General features: G+C 37.2%; 1 protein-coding gene across 1 annotated transcript in view; it reads right to left on the reverse strand.

The window, feature by feature from the left end:
- Nucleotides 1-1629: 1629 nt before the first annotated feature.
- The window catches only part of LOC144441112 (vesicle-trafficking protein SEC22b-like), a 43503-nt gene continuing 23468 nt past the window's right edge, over nt 1630-21664 (reverse strand). Inside the window, exons 3-5 of the mRNA XM_078130642.1 lie at nt 8905-9065; nt 5066-5212; nt 1630-1929 (exon numbers count right to left, since the gene is read on the reverse strand). Of these exons, the coding sequence (XP_077986768.1) occupies nt 1775-1929; nt 5066-5212; nt 8905-9065 (463 nt within the window). The 3' untranslated portion in view covers nt 1630-1774. The remainder of the gene's footprint in view (nt 1930-5065; nt 5213-8904; nt 9066-21664) is intronic.

Below are 21664 nucleotides of genomic sequence, written 5' to 3' on the forward strand. Positions count from 1 at the left end.
GTATAAGTTCACAATTTTTCGAATCATATCCTTTATTCATGTGAAAAGTAATACATTTTGATTATTTTATGAGAAATTCTATAATACGGGTCACACGCAAATTTAAATGTTAATGTGCGTAGACCCCCCTGCGTTCTGACTGTACAGGCAATATTAATGCCACTGTACCAATGTTACATTAACTTAGGCGTCAAAAAATTTTGAAGCTTTGAAATATTACCTCAAAGGCTATGAATAACCTAACAATTGCCTTAATTGAACAAAAAATCATGCAGATCTGCTAGGGGAGGCCCTTAGGACTCCCTCACCCCCTGAGGTCACTCATGCATTTAACCAACAATCAGATGTACCATCCTTTTTACTTTCATAATGGTATTAAACTTTTCTTATGAATTTTCACCTTATGCTAAATTGTGATGATATTGTCTTTTAAGATGTGAAATGTTTACCAAGATAGTCAAAAAATTGCCTTAAAACTCCAAATCTCCCTTACCAATGATACTACCATTAGATGTGCCGACCTTTACTATAATGATTAAGAACATATTTACACTCTATGTAAGTATGTAAGTTATAAATAATAGTTTGTGATACTTGATGGTGCTGTCTTCTTGGAATTTATTGCCTAAACGTGTTGTACTAGCCTAAAAATGGGCTTCAAGACACCTCCCCACCCCAAGAGGTGGACATACATGTAGTTTATCCTAGTCTAAAGCTCTTCCCCCTACCTCTTACTGTCAAGATGCTATTAAACTTTACAACCCTGTCAAGTTGCTTTTTACATGTTGGTGCTGTCTTGTGAAGCTTGGAAATTATTGCCCAAGTGTCTGAATAGCCTAAAAACGGCTATAAGAATACAAAACCTACATTTGTAAGTATAGTTGCTTTTTACATGTTGGTACTGTCTTGTATTGCCTTAAAGTGTCTAGTCTCAAAAGCCCCAGGGCTTCTAGGGGGAGACCCCTTATAACCTCCATGAGGTGCACATATTCCTTTTCAAGCTTTCCCCTAGCTTTCACGGTCTAGATGCTATTCAACTCCATTTTGAATATATATACCCTGTGTTGTCAATAATTATGTGATAGTGCTATCCCAGGATCTTGTAAAGTATTTGTGAGACAGTCAAGCAGTCACGATCAAAAAATACTTGTTATGTGAATATATGGGGGTGGGTCATCATGTTTTAGAATTAAGTGATGGAGGGGGGGGGGGGGGGGCACCTGTTTTTGTTTTTACAGATGTTGGGGTGGGGGTCAGTGACTTATTGTCTGTCCAATGGCAAAATCTCCCCCCCCCCCCGAGAAACTGACCGTCCCTTAAAACACAGCTTGTACCTGATAATATGGGGTAGACACTAGAAAGGAGTCTCTATTGTCAGTTATGCAATGATATTGATTTTAACTTCAAATAAGGCTGCCATTTGACAACTGTGCATATACTGTGAACCAAAAGTACATGTGTCTCATGTGATGTCACCTTGGTGTCATGTATGAAATTGGATATTGCATGTCTGAGAAATGATGTATTACAGATGCATGGACAGACCTCTTTGTCATAGTTGTTCCTTTGGAGGACTAAATATCATCACAAAACAATTGTATGTTTTTGCTAAAACTTAGGTAAACTTTATTATGATTTACATATACACTATTCCACCAACACAATTGTGAATAAAGTTTGAATTACATGTATGATCTAGATATGCCTTGGAAATCTCTCTAACTTTACTCTGGTTAAAGTAAATTGTTGTGATTTTTTGGTAGAAAGTCCATGGCTAAAACCACCAGTATCTTATGTATACAAGTAACATAATAATGACAACAACAATGGCAGCAATTTTTGCATGCGTTGATCGCAGGTTCAAATATTTGGCATCTTGTTTGTACTTCTTTGATAAACTGGATAAATTACTGGCTTTGTCATCAAGAACTGCAAAAAAGAATAAAATATAAGAGTTAGTTTTAAACTTCAAATGTTAGTTCTTACAACAACTAACAATCTAATACAAATGTGCGGTAAGAGGCTAACACCTTGCTAACATCAGGGGCATGTTCGGTAGTCAAGACGTTTTGTCATTGTCTGGCCAGGGCACCCTGGCCCTGCGCCGAACTGTATCTTGCATGTTGTGCGTGAAAAACAAAAGATGGCGGCACATTCAAACAGAAGATTGTCGCATTTTGTGTACATTCAGCACTCATCATTGAAAAGACAATGCACATAGTTAAATCACACCTTTGCAGTACTGTCAGGATGCTAGAATGCCTAAAAAAGGCCTGTTATGTATGCATACACTATTTTTACACTAACGAAGTGATCTTTGACCTGTGACCTGACCCCAAGTTTATCTTGCATCACTCGATGTACGTCAAATCGACCGTACCATTATCCCGACGGGTATTCATATTTCTAAATACCTTTGCCAATTGTAAATGACCAATTCCATGAACTTTTTTGCAGTGCTGAATCAAAACTAATGTTCACTAAGTAATCCTACACAAAAACTCAAGTTCGCCGATGAAGTGAGAATTCGTGGCCGCCATCTTGGCTTTTGGCGAGTCACCTCACTCTTCCGCCTTCCTTCGTCCCATGTCGCCCGCGAAAAACTATGACAATTATGTCGTTCGGGAACAAAACGTTTTGAAACGTCCGCGGGCGCTTTGTCTACCGAACGCGCCCCTGGTTGACATTAGGCTAACATCAGAATGACATCACGCTAACACCTGGCTAACATCAGGTTGATATCAGGCTATTAGTATTAACAGATGGTTATTTTACTTTTCATGTAAATACTATTGGGAGCAAAGTGACCTGAAAAATTGAAATTTACAATCTAGGTGTATTATACAAATAAAATTTGTTCGATTGGCACCATGGCATTTGGTAAACATCAAGACTTCTAATCCACTCACTACACTTATACATGTACACTAATTCTGACATGAGTTTTTCGACTTCTTTACCAACACAAACTTTGTATACAACAAGTCATTGAGAATGACATAGTCCCCGCTATAATTGGGTTTTAAGGAATTATCACTACTCTGATCACGCAACAACATTTGTGAACCTAAAACAAACAGACTTAGATATGTTGTGTGTGCTTGTTGGACATGGAATATGCCTCCAACAATAAAGGATTGGTTGGGTATGGGGGATCATATCACGATGAAAATGGAGTCTGAATTATGGCTTTGGACATGAAAATTCGCAATCAAAATGGCTGCCAGGGAGCCATATTGGATCGTATCACAACGAAAATGGATATGCACATGTATGTCATAGAACACTGTCCTAATACCAACTTTGAATGAGATCTGTTTAAGCATGTCTGAGTTATGGCTTTGGACATGGAAAATTCACAAACAAAATGGCTGCCAGGCAGCCATATTGGATCGTATCACAACGAAAATGGATATACACATGTATGTCATAGAACACTGTCCTAATACCAACTTTGAATGAGATCTGTTCAAGCATGTCTGAGTTATGGCTTTGGACATGAAAATTCACAAACAAAATGGCTGCCAGGCAGCCATATTGGATCGTATCACAACGAAAATGGATATGCACATGTATGTCATAGAACACTGTCCTAATACCAACTTTGAATGAGATCTGTTTAAGCATGTCTGAGTTATGGCTTTGGACATGGAAAATTCACAAACAAAATGGCTGCCAGGCAGCCATATTGGATCGTATCACAACGAAAATGGATATACACATGTATGTCATAGAACACTGTCCTAATACCAACTTTGAATGAGATCTGTTCAAGCATGTCTGAGTTATGGCTTTGGACATGAAAATTCACAAACAAAATGGCTACCAGGCAGCCATATTGGATCGTATCACAATGAAAATGGATATGCACATGTATGTCATAGAACACTGTCCTAATGCCAACTTTGAATGAGATCTGTTCAAGCATGTCTGAGTTATGGCTTTGGACATGAAAATTCGCAAACAAAATGGCTGCTAGGCGGCCATATTGGATCGTATCATGACAACAATGAATATGCACATGTATGTCATAGAACACTGTCCTAATACCAACTTTAAATGAGATCTGTTAAAGCATGTCTGAGTTATGGCTCAAGACAGGGAAAATTCGCAAACAAAATGGTTGCTAGGCGGCCATATTGGATCGTATCATAAAACAAATTGACGTGAATATGTATGCCATAGTATGTTGCCCCTGCACCAAGTTTGAAAAAAATCAGTCCAGGCATCTCCAAGAAACAGCTGCGGACGGACGGACGGACGGACGGACGGACGGACAGACGGAACCCAATCCATAAGTCCCTGTTTCGGACTTCGTCCGCGGGGACTAATGACAACAAATAGTAATTCAATAGGAATTAATTGGACAGCAATTTGCATAATTGTGAATGTATTTTCCAGGACCTCCAGGAGTGGTTTTGAAAATCAAACACTTTCGAAGACTTTCCTGGAATGTTGACTTCAAAATAAATCTCACCTGACAATGCTACTTTAGAACAAGTCATTGAGAATGACAGTCCCCGCTATGATTGGGTTTTAAGGAACTGGCAGTTTATGTTGTCATTTTCTTGATATCACTACTCTGATCACGCAACAACACTTGTGAACCTAAATCAAACAGACTTAGATATGTTGTGTCTGCTCGTTGGACATGGAACATGCCTACTCATGTTGTGTCTCCTTGTTGGACATGGGACATGCCAACTCTTCAAGATGACATGATGGAATAAACCATTCAACAATAAAGGATGGGTTGGGTATTGGGTGGGGGACCTGTTCAAGCATGTCTGATTTATGGCTTTGTACACAGAAAATTCGAAAACAAAATGGCGGCCAGGCAGCCATATTGGATCGTATCATGAAACAAATTGACGTGCATATGTATGTCATTGTATGTTGCCCCTGGACCAAGTTTGAAAAAAATCGGTCCAGGCATCTCCAAGAAACGGCTCTGGACGGACGGACGGACAAACGGACGGATGGACGGACGGACGCACGGACAGACAGAACCCAATCCATAAGTCCCCGTCCCAGACTTCGTCCGGCGGGGACTAATTAATCTCACCTGACAAAGCTACGCCTCTTGCTAACACATCATCTATATTTTGTACCATTATCCTCTGCACATCTTGAAGTTCACTGTTGAGTACGTTAACATGTCGCCGTGACCTTGCATCCAGATACTGTTTCTTTGCTTTCTGTATGTATGTGTCTACAAAGAGATAAATCTACTTTTTACATTTATCTGACATTACCTATATCTAGGCTTATCATCCACTTTTTCACTATTGTAACAAGTCTTCCGCATTTCAAGACACAATCCCCAGCACTAATCAAAGGGGAAAATAGACCTAGATAATAACTATATATAGTATAAGATACTGCCATATGAGAAAAGTCAGTTGGACTAGACATGCAGCTTTGTCTGATATCAGAATATTGGTATGGACACATTAACCCTAATCAGGTCAAGTTGGTGGTCAGTATAGTCGATTTCAGGTATGGGAGAGATTCACCCTCATGGGCTGCCAAATGGTTAAGTTGGTGGTCAGTATAGCCGATTTCAGGTATGGGAGAGATTCACCATCATGGGCTGCCAAATGGTTAAGTTGGTGGTCAGTATAGCCGATTTCAGGTATGGGAGAGATTCACCCTCATGGGCTGCCAAATGGTCAAGTTGGTGGTCAGTATAGCCGATTTCAGGTATGGGAGAGATTCACCCTCATGGGCTGCCAAATGGTTAAGTTGGTTGTCAGTGTAGGTCAAAATGTCGTGTAAATTGGGTCAAATTGGTGATTTTCATTTTCCCAGAAAGTCTAACTTTGAGGGGCTGTGCACCCCTCCAGAGGTTTCACAGAATGGAAATGTTAGTTCATTAAAGAGAAAAAAGAAGAAGAAATATTAGTTCAGAGACTGACCATACCACTGACCATTGATTATGCAGCGTCGGGAATGAATCATCTAATATACTAAGAAATCGTGATCGAACTCAACCAGTATGGTGGGACAAAGACTGTAGAGTCAAGAATGAAAAATATAGACTTTTTAATAAATTTAGACTTTCGAATAATGGAAATGATTTGTTCTTATATAGAGCTGCTAAGAATAATTTCAAAGCTATCTGTCCACGAAAGAAATTTTTTATTTTAAGAGAAGCAGAAATAAAACAGTATTAGAGGCAAAACATGATCCAGTAAAGTTTTGGGGATTGTTACGTAACCTGAGACGGACGGATGGACGGACGCACGGACAGACGGAACCCAATCCATAAGTCCCCGTCCGGCGGAGACTAATAACAAACATGACATTTCTACTACAACAGAGTAGAAAGCACATAACTGAATGCAACATGGGATGGGATCCAAATATTTTATCAACTCAATTGTCTGGTTGTATTATACATGATCGATGATTTATTAACAAAAGTTAAAACTATCTTATAAATACACAAAACAATATTTTATTTATGAAATGATAAGTCCCTGTGAAAACATAGTAATTCAGATAAGTTTGGAATCATTTACTCGTGTACCGGACGGCGTCAGTATCTAGCTACTCAATGCACTGTCCGTGCCCGTCGACCACTTCTGTACCTCTTCTTGTCTTAGCCTGTGTATTTCATTTCAGATTGATCCTGTCAAAAAAAGAAAAGAATAATGTTTAGGCTACTTTCTCATCCATGCATGAAATCAATAAGTTACTCAGCACAGGTGAAGTGCACTATCAGGGAAAAATGCACCGACTATTTACTAGTAGTACTTGGCGACAATACGTGACGTCAATGACGGTGATACACATGTACGCATGGATAGGATAGGAAAGTTAGAAACATATCTGAATCAAAGGTTGAACATTATATTTATTTACTCACCCTCCGTCTGACATTTTGAGGTGAAATCGGCAGCAGGCGTCTAAATACTAGTTCGTGTTGACAGCATCTGAGCCTTCTACAAAATGCCGCCATTGCATGATATGGGCCCGCGGCCCAGGATACAGAGACTCATCGTTGAGGGCGCATCAGACTCCCCAGCAAAATACAAACATGTCAATTCCAGTCACAGTTTGGGGTCTTTGATTCTGTTTCTGTGCTTTTCTGCATATATGCGTTTCTACTTTTGTTGAATTTGAGGGATTGGGGTACCTCTGAACATTTCTTGGGTCTTGAAGGCTCCATAATATTAATGTCGGGGTTAGGAAATGGCCAATCTTTTGACAGGTAAGGTCCATTGTTTCAATGGAATGTTACGCCTGGTCCATCGTCTCACAAAGCATGTGTAAAAGCAGACTAAATAACGAACTGTGATTTTTTTCACAATGAAGACTACACGTAAATGATCGTAGTTTCGGCTCATGAACGGACAATAGGTGTTTACTTTTTATTGTCTACAACCTAAAGTACATGAATATGTGTCAAGACTTATGAATATTCACCGTAGTACATCAGAGCTACTAGGCGCAACTCGTCGCTACTCGTGAGGATGCGTAATTACGGTGTGTTTGATTTTGATATCGTCCCTAAAGGGTATTGCCGACGTAAACGAGAATCAAAGTATAGAGCGGTATCATGCTTACCATAAAGTATGTAAACTTTCTAATGCATACTAGCGATGTTACAACGGTTTGCATTTTGTTTATTATTGCCGTGGAAACGAGTGTACATATCCCGGATATGTAGGGGATCGCGAAAGTTGGAGCGTTCAAAGTCGAGTCAAGCTTTCCTGTATTGAGAATAGGTAGCAGATATTTGAATAACTTTTTCGACAACTAACTTTCACTGGGTCTTCAAAAATCACAGATATAGAGCTACATTCATTATGTTCAAATGATACCAATAAGCAATCTATACATTTGTTCTGTATGCATGGGTAAATGTACGTATGTCCGTATGCATGTCGGCTGTATCTGTATCCCTGTAAATTTGATTAATTTGATTTCAAAGCCATTCCACTACATGTACATACATCGATTGATATCATGAAGTACTTTCAGATTTCTATAGTTTGGCACACCTTTTTGCCAATTCATGGGTATATTATGTACTAATAGCCTACTATAACGAGGTTGTTGCATTCCAGCAATTACATGTATTATGTGTAGGAACAAAAAACTCAATATCACCCTAACGGAAGGCATTCAGTTTAAATCTGGTTGAGTTTAAGTTTTTTGACCAAAAATCATATCATATTTTTTACCCAAATCACACACCAGTGGTAAGATCATATTGATTTGAACAATTTCCCAACTAAACACCTGAGATAACACACCCACCAAATATCACGGCAATTTTTCCCTGTGTCGAGGAGGTAGTGAGGGACACAGCAAGAGTGAAATTAACCTGGGAAACAAGGTCTTACTCTGGTTTGAGACGATTTCCTGATCGGCTACCCCCTTGAAAACAACAGTTATGTAAATACCGTTATATGCTAATGTAGATCTCGAGGTGTGAAAGGGGAGCCAAGGCGTGTTGAGTGACTTTGTAATCAACACAAAACCGAAGATGGAACATCGAAAAAACGATTTTTGAAATTGCTAGACCGAAGAAGAGAAGTGAGTGAATTTTGGTGGAAACCCTTGGCAGTACAAATGTATAATGGGTTTTGAGTGGTAATCTCTGGAGGATCCTAAATTGACTACACTGACCACAGACTGGAGGGTCCTAAAATGACTATGTTGACCACCAACTTGACCACTTGGCAGACGGGGAGGCTTGGCAGGAAGAGGGTTAAATGTGTCTGGATGAAAACAATTCATATTTTCACATTCTACCCAAAGATTTCTATAAAATGAAGAGGAAATTTACATAGAAAAAGTACATAAATTCTCTTACTGTTAATATCTGGATCAAATACTACCTTGTCAAATATGTGAAACCTGAGTGGATAAGTCATTTAGAATACAACTTACCAAATTCTATAAAGCTGTATGGTCTTGAAACCATGCTGACCCTCCTACCATACTGGGCATAAAATTCATTCTGGATATCATCTAAATAGGCAAATGCTAATTTTTTGGGATAAGTTCTCTCACATAATACCAAGTAACAGACACTCCTGTCTATGAGATAGCTGAAACAAAAATGGCATCAATGGTGTTGTAGCACAACTGTATAGATTTTACAAATTTTTATCCACATGCTGATCCATGCTAGCTATACATTGTAGGTGTTCATTTGCTGAATGACTATCCAGTTGCCTATCCAACCCTGTTGTTACCTTTGCAATATACATGACCATTTGGCTATTACTATGGTTGTGGTCATGTTGCTAAACATATTTGCATACATTTTTTGAATTTTCGTTTACTTGTCTATGAATCCTTGATATTATCTTTGCAATATACAAACTGTACATGTACATGTATGTGATCACTTGGCTGTTGCTATGGGCGTGGTCTTGTTACTAGGCATATTTGCATACACTTTTTACCTTCCATAAGGATGGTTTTATATTAGGGTGGAAATGTCTGTGTGTGTGTGTGTGTCTCTCTCTCTCTCTCTCTCTCTCTCTCTCTCTCTCAATGTACAAGATTTTACCCACAACTCTCTCTGATTTGTACTGTTGGACATCAGCTCCTTGAAATCAGACAAATCTCACCTGTGTACAGGATTTTGTAAGAATATTTTTGCCATTTTCAAAATGTAGAATTGACACTGATGAGTTTCTGAATATATATTTTCATTGGTTCTGGTATCAATGATTTATTGTAGGAGTAGCAAGTTTAGAAATTTGTCAACAGATTTTCTTGAAAGACATGCAAAATATTTTCCACAAAACTAAGGAAAATATATGCAGCTGTTAATGTGTTTGCCAAAGATATAGATTTATTTGAATATGTATTACAAAAGAAATTTACATACTAAAACTCATCATACACACTGTCTACCAAAGTTATTGAATTTCCGAATTGATCGGTCATCCGAACTGACTACGTGTCCCCCGAAAAAATCTATTGTTCCAATGTCAAAGTAATGTTTTGGTAAAAATGTGAAGTTTAATGAATGACGATCGACATGTGAATGAGCGCGGTTTGTCTTGGAGCTACAGTGTGTATTGTTTGTAAACAATCACTGTCCACCACTTGAATGACGTGATGTTAATGACGTACGGTAAAACAAAAGACGACTACATTGAGTGTGTGGAACGATCACACCTTCAATAACATATCTCAATAAAGTTGTTCTCCTATTGACCGCCCCGTTGTCTTTTGTCTTTTGTATGATTCATAAAAGATTTGAAATGATTGTGAAATGGTGAGAACGGCATGTCACACGCTGACTAAAGTGGTGACTTTCAAACAACTTGTCGGCATGAGATGTAACGCAACCGTAGTTGCGGCATTGCTACTTAGACCATTGACTGTGATACCGAAAAGATAATTGTCGGTCAGAAGTGAAAGGAGTTTCGTTTCTTTTTCCAATAAAACTAGTAAAACTTTTTCAGCTTCGGCCTACCTATAAATCTGCGATGTCTAGGAAGGAATCCTCACTTGATCGTGAAACTGAAGATAAAGAAAACGATGTCCCGTGTGAACCAGTACCATCGCACGGCGAAGCGGCAGCTATGTTTTCTCCGTGTTTGTTATGGCTAGAGTCGCAGCCTGATTGTGAACCTACCCAGTTGTTATTGCTCCGTAGTTTACACAGAAAAGCAGCAGACAGCCGTGCAATGAAACAGAAACCCCTGACTTCGTTTTTCTGAACTTTATTTTTTTTCTAATTGAGTGGCTAAATTGCGGACACATCGTTTGTACACATTGATACAATTTGATTACATTTACATGTCAGTGAACACTATTTATAGATGCAACCATGACAACAGTGTGTTCTTATCAGCTGTCCACCACGTCGTCGTCTTTCTTGTAAATACGTCTTTTGATTTCTTCTACACATATTCAATTCACAATGTCGTTTTCCATATTATATTCAACTCTTTATTTAGTTTTAGTATTAAATAAGTACAGTTCATTAAAAAGGTTTCTATGGAGTACGGTACGTTTCATTTGTCTGAGAGTGCATGTAACATGTGTAAGTGTGATATGCAGCATACGTGTACGTTCATTCTGTATGAGTGCGACCTTTTGACCCCGCCCAGTCTCATTTCGATGCAGATCGCGTATCCAAACTGACCGCATATCCGAACTAAATGCATGTCCCCGTAAGCGTTCGGCTAATCGACGTTTTACTGTACTATGCTTAAAATGTTGACAAATATGGGTTATTGAAGAAGTTATAAAATAAGGAACTTCCAAGCATACCAATCAGAGAGAGTTGTGGGTAAGACATTGCACAGTGTGGCTGTGTGTATGTCACCATTTTCTAAAAAAAACGGCTGGATCAATTCGATGTGTTCCGTAGGGTAATGGCAAGAACTGATTAGGTTTTGGTAAACATTCCATGAATATTAATAAGCAATTTGCGTAATTAGGCCAAATCTCGAGTGCATGCTTCAAATTCAACATAATTTGGTACATACATTTGCGATACCGAAGCGTATCTGTCATGAAATTATTATCGATGTTGCTTTCAGTTTTAATAAGATATTGGCATTTTTCGGTAATTAGACACGGTGGCCACACAAAAGAAAGTTGTCATTTCTGGTCAGGAAACATTGCCAAAAATGGTGTGATGATGCTAATTTTTGTTTTAATTGTTCATGATTAGTTCTGCAGTTGTCTTCCCTGAAGTAGCATTTAATGTTTTTTTGTTTTCCCTTGGATCTGCAGTCTGCATTGGCTGGACAAACATGAGAAAGAAAGATCGAGGTGGGGTATTTAAGTGATGCAAACTCACCAGAAAACAATTCTTTTTTTTCTTGGCCTTAAAAACGCCCACCATGAGATCTATGCTACAACTTTCTATAAAAGCTTCCCATTCTTACATGTGTGGTTGGCCGTAAGATCACATCTGCAGGCAATTACAATGTATGCTGAAGATTTCGCCTGTATAACTTCATACGATCTCTTCACTATTTCAAAATTGAAAATCTTTTTTCTACTTTTTCGATAATCGAGCATATTTCTGTTTCTGAAAGCATGCATGAGGAGACCGTCGGTCAAACCAGGTCAGCTTCAACTTCCAGGTGAAATCACTAGCTTTCTACTGAAAATTCTTGCTGGAGAATTCACTAAGATAAATATATACCATCTCTTCGTTGATCAAAATTGAAAATGTCTCTTTTTTTAATATAAATCTTTCGATACTAAGGGCGAGTTTGCTGCCAGAACGTGTGCATTTATTCGTATCAACATGTTATCACAACAATGCAAATGAGATAAGTAAATGTTGTTACTGTGTTGCAATGTTGGGCAGTATACTCAGTGGTATAATTGGGTCAAATTTTCCCCAATTTTCTGACATTGATTGGCTTTGTTCTAGACCATTCAAAGTATTCAGGTTGCTTGTATTAAAAGGTATGTATATCAAAATATATATCGATAAGTTTCTGTCCAGATCTGAATTTCATATTTTGAGAAACCAAACATCGTGGCGTGCATTGCGAAATTCTTGAACTGAGAGTTACATAAATAGTATTGCCGCCATAAATGAGTTGTATAGAATCAAAGTATAGACTGGTATCATGCTTACCATAAAGTATGTAAACTTTCAGCATACTAGCAATGTTACGACGGTTTGAATTGTGTTTATTATTTGCCGTGGAAACTAGTGTACATGTAGTGGGTATGTAGGGGATCGCAGAAGGCAGAATGAAGTCGAGTCAAGCTTTCCCGTACTGAGAATAGGTAGCGGACATTTGAACAACTTTTTTGACACCTAACTTTTACTGGGACTTCAAATCACAGATATAGAGCTAAAATTCATTACGTTCAAATGATACCCATAGCAATCCATACATTTGTTCTGTGTGCATAGGTAAATATATGTATGTCTGTATGTGCATCCCTGTAAATTTGAATAATTTCATTTCAAAAGCCATTACACCTCTTCCACTACGTAAATAGATTGATATCACAAAGTCATTTCAGATTTCTATAGTTTGGCACACCTTTTTGCTAATTCAGGGATATATCATGTACTAATAGCCTACTGTAACAAGGTTGTTGCATTCCAGCAATTATTATGTGTAGGAACAAAAAAACTTAATATCACCCTTACGGAAGGCATTAAGTTTAAATCTGGTTACACTCATTTGTATATTACTGATGAAATCATTATATGCTTATTATTTCTTCATCTATATATCCCCTGATGTTCAGTAGTTTTGGAATTAAAGATTTTTTTACCAAAACGACACATCTTTAGCCATAATTTACATATCACTGATGGGATCGTCATGTTGTGAACAATTCTTAATCTAAACACCCATTTAAAATGTTCCCACCACATTTCAGACCGATCTGCCTGGTAGTTTTTGAGTTTAAAGTGTATGTAAATAGGTTTCCAAAGTTTCCGACTTTTTGCCTGCAATTGACGTAGTTTTCATAAGTGATTAAAGATTTGTGTGACATTTTTGACAAAAGTACGATATTAATTACGAGAAATTGCCGAAGTTGTTTATGTATTTCATGACATCACAACCGGAACGAACTTCAAATATGTCCGATTACATAACACGCGATAGTGATTCTAGTGGAATCACATTGAACTATTTAGAAGTCGAAATTGACAATGACAACAATACATGCAGTACTAGTGATGACGAAGAAGATGTGGTAGTGGGGGATTCTTGTATTGTACTATATATGTATGAACCACTGCCACAACCACGACTACAGCCAAACAACAATCCCTACCTGCAGATGGTCGTTGACGATGTTATTGTCGACAGACTAAATAATACTGACCCGTAAGTTATGATAATAAAAATACCGCCAATGGCGTTGTAGCACAACTGTACAGTTTTTAAAAATGTTTATCCATATGGTAGTCCATGCTAACAATAAGTGTGCATTTGGTGAATGACTATCCAGTTGCCTAGCCAACCACGTTGCTATCTTTACGATATATGCTATCATTTGGCTGTTGCTATGGGCGTGGTCATGTTGTTAGATATATTTGCATACATTTGTGTATGTTTTTGTCCACTTGTGTATGGATTAATGATATTATCTTTGCAATATACGTGATCATTTGGCTGTTGCTATGGGTGTGGTCTTGTTGCTAGGCATATTTACATACATTTTTTGAAAGTTTATTCAATTGTCTATTAATCTCTGTTATTTTTGCAATATATGTGATTATTTGGCTGTTGCTATGGCCGTGGTCTTGTTGCTAGGCAAATTTACATACATTTTTTGAATGTTTATTCAATTGTCTATTAATCCCTGTTATCTTTGTGAAATACACGACCGTTTGGCTGTTGCTATGGGCGTGGTCATGGTTGCTAGGGTATTTGCATACATTTTTAAAATGTTTACTCATTTGCCTACCAGATGATGTTGTTATTTGACCAAAATATACTGCCATTTGGTTGTTGCTAAGGGCATGGTTATGGTCGCTAGGGCCAATTTTGTCAAAATGTTTTGAAAGAAAGTCTGCAGAATAACATATTCAGAAACATCTCACCAAGTTTCAGACTCGATGACCAAGTACTTTTTGGGATATAAGTTTTTGACCAAAAATGAACATTTTTGACACCTAATTTGCATATCACTCATGGAATCATTGTATGCTTAATATTTCTTCGTCCATACATCCCTGGATGCATTCCGATTAAATTTCAGTCCAATCTGCTCAGTAGCTTTGGAATTATAGATTTTTAACCAAAAAGACACATTTTCAGCCCTAATTTGCATATCACTGATGGAATCATCATGTCATGAACAAATCTTACTTTACACCCCCTTAAGAATGTTCCCACTAAATTTCGCACCAATCTGACCAACAGTTTCTGAGTTTAAATTTTTTGACCAAAAATCACATTTTTTGACCCAAATCACACACCTGTGATGTGATCATTTTGATTTGAACAATTTCCCAACTAGACACCCAAAGTAATGGACCCACCAAATATCATGGCAATCGGTTCAGTGGTTTTTGACTTTAAGTTGTTTACACACACACACACACACACACACACACACACACACACACACACACAAAAATAAAATAAAATGAGCTTTAATTTTCACTATGATGTTGACCTTTGACCGGAAAGGTCATATGATCAATGAGTTGCCCGTCTCCCCAAACATATATACACATACTTTAATTATGATTATAGCACTTCTGGAGCCTGATATATATTTGTATAACATATAATTGTATAACAATATATCCAAAGTCCTATCAGACATGTGCAGTGTGTAATAAACTACAGCATGAACACAGGCAAAAACACATCACTGATCAATAATCATAGGAAATTCTCCTTTGCCCCTTGGGACAAGTACTTTTCAAAACAACTTGCTCAAACCTTCAAATCACTTGCCCGTGCAAGTAAAAGGCCATTATTTCGAGCCCTGGTATTTCAGAGATATGAGGGTGAGTGCATGCACAGACAGAACCCAATACATGAATAATAGCCCTCTGTGTGTGTTGCCCATTTAAGGCTTAAAAATACCGCCAATGGCGTTTATAGATTTTTGACCAAAAAGACACATTTTTAGCCCTAATTTGCTTATCACTGATGGGACCATCATATCATGAACAATTCTTAGTCAAAACACCCTGAAGAATGTTTCACAGAAATTTCGCACCAATCTGTTTCTTAGTTTATAGTCAGGACGCCAAGGTCCAAAAAGTGGCTTAAAACAGGGGTTACCTTACACGGTTTGAAGTACAATTTTTGACACCATATTTGGTTAGAGTAATATCTGGGCTTTCAGACAAGCAACCTATCGGTCAGAATAGCTCCGCTGTTTTTTTTGTGTTTTTTTAAATTTTTTTTATTTTGGTGACATGTAGAAGTGGTTCAGTTCTTCACTATGCAGTTTTGTTTTAGCGATGTAATAAAGTGGTTACTGGTTTCATATGATGTCTCACTATAAAACACATTTTACACAGAAGTTGGTAATGTATTGTACTTTTATACCATAGTCACCATTTTATAACAAAAATCTACTGTTATGAAAAATTGCACAAAATCTCTGAAAAAAAAAGACTGGGTAATGCACACAAGAAAAAGAAAAAAAGAGAGAAGATTTTGAGGTTGGCTATAAATAATTCCAGTGTCTTACAGCTTTAACCCTGGAAATGTTAATGATGAATGAAATAAACTAGGGATCTAAAATAATTTTGAATTTCAATTTTCTAACAAATTTACCAAGTCAACAACATTCAACTTGTACTAGTTGTAGTAGATATATATAGGGAAGAAATGTATTAATCGCCATCTTAGTTTCCGTACGGCGACAATCCCAAGTACCCGGAAGAGAGTCATTCTCAGCCATACGTTACAGTGGTAACACTCGTTCATGTTCGATTACCTTTCATAAAGAAAACACAACGAAATGGTTGAAGTGATCTTTTTTTTAAAATTTCTTTTCATCACAAACACAAAATCTGTGTGATCAAAAGTGTTGTAAACTAAACCAGAAAGAATTATCGGACTGGCTAAACTTCCCGCTGAACTGGAGTAAGGTCCAAGCCTCGATAGTATGTGAGGAAATCGTCTCAAACTAGCGATACAACTTTCAAAATATAACTTGACATGTCTTCATTTGTTAGAGTTATACAATTCAAGACGGGTTTTCACTCGAAAAAAAACAATTCTGTGAATAATGACACTCTGAACGCAGCGATTTCTCGGACGATGTTACCACTGTAACATATGGCTGGCAACGACTTGCTTCCGGGTTAGTCCCTCGTGCATCCGGGTACTTGAGATTGTCGCCGTACGGAAACTCACTTGTCGTGCATTACCACATCGGTAATTTTGACGCTGTAATTTTACCACCAAGATTGATCGTACAAAAACAAAATCCATAAATGAACCACAAAGTACTTTCCCTTTCAAAATGTGATAATTTTAGAAAGAGTATTATCGTTTTTATTGACGACTGACTCTGTCAAAAATCGTCCAATACACTTCAGTTCAGGCACGACTTCTCATAGAGCTCACAAATCTAAGTAAGCTACCCCCTGCGCATGAAAAAAAATCATAAAAAATTGAAAATGGCACAGATCAACTTGGCATGAACAAATCTGAATAGCCTCCCCCCAGGGAACATGCACACCAAATATCAAAGAATTCCGACTGTCACTTTCGGAGTAGATAATGAAAATATAAAAGTTTGACGGACACCTATGATTCACTCTACTCTCTATACTCTATACAACCTATACCTAAAGCTACGCTTTCAGCTTTCGCTGACAGCGGAGCTAAAAACTGATGTTGCCCCTCTAGATGCTCTTGCGCAAACTCACAGGAGGCAGTTTCCATGGTAACTGTGACATAATTTTGAAGGATGCTAAATGTTAAAAAACGTCATATATCAGGCTCCAGAAGTGCTATAATCATAATCAAAGTATGTGTATATATGTTTGGGGAGACGAGCAACTCATTGATCATATGACCTTTCCGGTCAAAGGTCAACATCATAGTGAAAATTCAAGGTCATTTTATTTTTTCTATATTTTTATTAAACCTCTGGCGGAAAGTTGTATATAACAAACATCAGACATAGTTGTTATTGCTGAAAATCAGTCATAAAAATAGCAAATGATATAGTCTTTCAGGAAAAATACAGTAAAAGCCTATTTGGAAATGCTTTATTACAAAATCCTGTTACCAAGACAACTGATATCAAGATCCGCAATTGTGAAAAATACGACAATACTGAAATTCTCAAGGTCCTCAAGTGCTATAGATTTGACCAAAGTGTCTGTACATGGGTTTTTGGGGATCTGCAACTCACTGAACACATGATCTTTTTGATTTTTGATCCAAGGTCAAGGTTGCTTTGAAATTACACAAATGAAATTACCGGGTCAACTAAATGATGTTAGCGCATCAACTTATTTGATAGCTTGAATAATTCTCAAGTAGTTTAATGTTGTATATCTTGGTGTCTGAAAGAGCTATGAGTATGATGCAATTGTCCTTAAATTGGTTTTGAGGGATGGGCTACACATTGGTAATGTGATATTTTACGTATAAGGTCAAAGTTAAACCTGAGGGCAGGTGTTTCATAGGGGGGGGGGGGGTTCATACAGTAATATGAAAATGCTTAGTACTGGTATGTCACCGCTGAGGAAGGTACATTATGAATCCTATCAAATATCGCTGTAAACGGCTACAAAGTCAACGTAGAAGAGGAATCACAACCAAACTTGAAATTGATCACCCAGTATGGGTAAGTAAAGAGACAGACATATCTCAGAAACTACTGCAAGGGAAGAAATCTACTAAACACAACAGACAGATTTATCAAAATTATTCAAAAATATTTGCTTAGTGGAACAAAACAAGACAAAATTAATAATGATAATACAATAGAATAAAATATAACTGTATTGCCATTTGCTTAAATTGCATTAGAAATTGGCTTTCCACGTGCACTCATAAACAGAGGTAAATAAAATTGACAATTAAAGATTGGAAAGAAAACAATAATTGATAAAACATTGGAAGGAAAGTGCAACTGAAATATAAAAGAGCTAAAATTAATGTAACACATCAAACGATTTCAAATAAATATACATGATGCTAAAGATACAAATGCAGAGACAAATAACATGAAACTAAAACAAATGGTAAAATACATGTATCCTAGGACTGGTTTAAAATGCGAATCGCAGATTGATAAAAGCTCTTTCTAAAACGTTCTGATTTCATTTTGATACTCCTGTACCGCCTACCCGAGGGTAACAGTACAGAAAGTGTATGTGCTGAATGACTTGAATCCTTAATGATGGATGTAGCTTCGCGAATGGATCTGGAATCATTTGATACATTGATTGTACGGATGGTGATTCTGTCCGGACGACTCTCTCAAGTGCAACAACTCATCGTTGGTGATGTTGTTAAACCAGACTCTCTATGACAGTGCGGTAAGAAATGACTAAAATACAACCACGACTCATTTCAAATTTCTTTAAACATCTCAGAAAATGAAGACGCTGTTGTGCTTTCTTTACGAGGTGTTCAGTATTTGTTTGCCAAGACAGTCGATGTGAAAAATGAATAACCAGGAATTTGAAAATATTGACAATTAACTTTATCTTTACTATGAATATTCAAATTGTCAATAACATGTCGTCTTACCAATAATGAAATAGCTATATGAAATAAAATCACTTGGTAAAGGGTTGGCATTCATTCCCACACAAAAGTTCCCAACAAAAATTAAAGAAATGTAACTAATCAGAAAGATGAATGATTTCTCGTGCATAATCCGTCTGAAATATCTATAGTAAGAAATAAAATATGAAAACAACGTCCTTTAATAGACTAAAATCGATGGAAGCAACAGCAGGAGAAGCATTTTCAAAATTCCTTTAACACTATACAATGCCTCAAAATGCGATGTGATCACCTTTTGACTGTATTCAGTGAGTTGCCAGTAGAACTTTGAGACCTGGAGAAATTTTCGTTTTTTACTTAATTATGTATCTCGACTTTAGTCCTGGTTACAAACTTTTTAAGTAAGTATCGGGAATGAAATATACATTGAGCTTGAATATACACTGAGGTTGAGTCAAATGTAGGATCCTGACTGCAATTTACATAACCAATCTAGTTACGTCAAATTAGTTAATCTCAAGTCTAAACAATCTCTACTAACCAATCCTATATATTCCTAATTGACCAATCAAATGAAGGTCAATATCAAATTCAAGCAAATATGTATGGAATGTAGGAAAACCTTCATTTCTGTGTGATCTGTAGTTTTTTGTTAGATGTCAATAAAGTAGGAGTAGCTATCTTTATAGTACTTGGTTGTACAGGCATCATTCCTTTTCAGAACCCCTTTCTAGACAATTCCCTTACCCCATAGTAAGCTGACCCTGAATATGCTTTTGCTACAAAATTTATGTCAGACTATATAATTTGCTATCGATTTGCTATCTGATGTCTTCAGTAGTTTATAGCAAAAAACCTATGTGGGTGTTTCGATAAAAGTGAAATATTGAGGTGACCTTGTAATTAGACTATGACCTTGACCTTGGATCGAAAAGATCATGTGATAAGTGTGTTGTCCGTCCCCTAAAACCAATATATAGACACTTGCATCATATCTGTAGCACTTCGGTATGCTGCGATATTCAGTACCTTCATAGTTTGGTGATCTTGATAGCAGTTGTCTTGGTAACAGAAGTTTGTAATAAAAGCAGCTCAGTAAATGCCTTTGTTGTATTTTTCCTGAAAGACTATATAATTTGCTATTTTCCGAGCGATATTCATCTGTAAAGATCGTGTCTGACGTTAGCTATATAAAAGATTCCGACGGTATTTTAATAATTACAAAAAATTACGATGACCTTGAATTTTGACAATGACCTTGACCTTGAATCGAAAGGATCATGTAATCAGTGAATTGCTTTTCCCCAAAACCCTATATACAAACATTTACAGCATGTCAATAGTACTTTCAGGTTAGTATATTAACACATTGGTATAACTGGGGATATTGACAGCAGTTGTCTTGGTAACAGCTTTTTCCTACAAAACAACTTCATATATACTTTTTTCACGTTTTTCTGAAAGATTGTATGTTTGGCAATTTTCTGATAGACTTACAGCTTTACCAGTCATATCTGATGGAAGTATACAGAAACGTTTCAATGAATGTTTCGATAAAAGTGCAACAAATTAAGTTGACCTTGAATTTTGACTATGACCCTGACCTTGAATCGAAAAGGTCATGTAATCATTGAGTTCCCTGTCCCCTAAAATATATATAAACATACTTTAACCCTTTACTTCCTGTATAATAGAGCATACCTGTATACCCTTATGGCCTGAATTAAAAACTTAAGTATGACACCTTTGACAATTATGTAGAAAATACTGAAATTTGGAGTAACTCCAACACAAAGTTATATATCAACTTTGTCACAACAATTTAACACAATGTTGCAAACAGCAACAAACTCATTTGCATAAATGTATCAATTTCAATAAAACTTACTGTACTACAATCTCTGGTGGTGTTTTTTACTCAGTCTCTTAGTGTTATTGCTCAATTTATTATCAACTAGACCCATAGCAATAGTCAGTCTGAGAAAAACTTATAAGTGCTCAACAGTTTTTACAGTTTCCGGCCAGTCCGATGTAGGGCCATAAGCTTCGGCTGAATGCTGTTGAGTCGCATAACGGTTAGTTTCAGTCACGATCAAGTTCGTTACATCGTCAGTAAAGAAAAGTTGAAAAAGTTGTAAAACGCTCATGTTACGACACTCTTGAGAAATACATACGTTCTCCTGGTCAAAATCAATGTCATCACGGGTCTCGATTTCATGAGTCCACACATTGTGTCCCTGTCAGCACCACGGTCGATGTCATTTGTTGCTGCAGGCAATGGAGGTTCCGGTCCGGTCAGAAATTTCAAAGTCCGAACCAACTTCATTGCCGGAGGACTCATGAGGATCTTTAGTCGAGCTAGGGGCATGTCATCTTCGATGTCGAACACGGTAAAACCTTCAAATGACTCATTACTGCTTTCACTAAAAATATCTGCAATGTGATTTCCGACCTGAATATCGCGTAAAGCCACCATCTTTAACATCTTTGTCAGAAAATACGCTGAATACGGAAGCAAAACA

The sequence above is a fragment of the Glandiceps talaboti genome, chromosome 10, assembly GCF_964340395.1.
Source record: "Glandiceps talaboti chromosome 10, keGlaTala1.1, whole genome shotgun sequence".
Lineage (NCBI taxonomy): Eukaryota > Metazoa > Hemichordata > Enteropneusta > Spengelidae > Glandiceps > Glandiceps talaboti.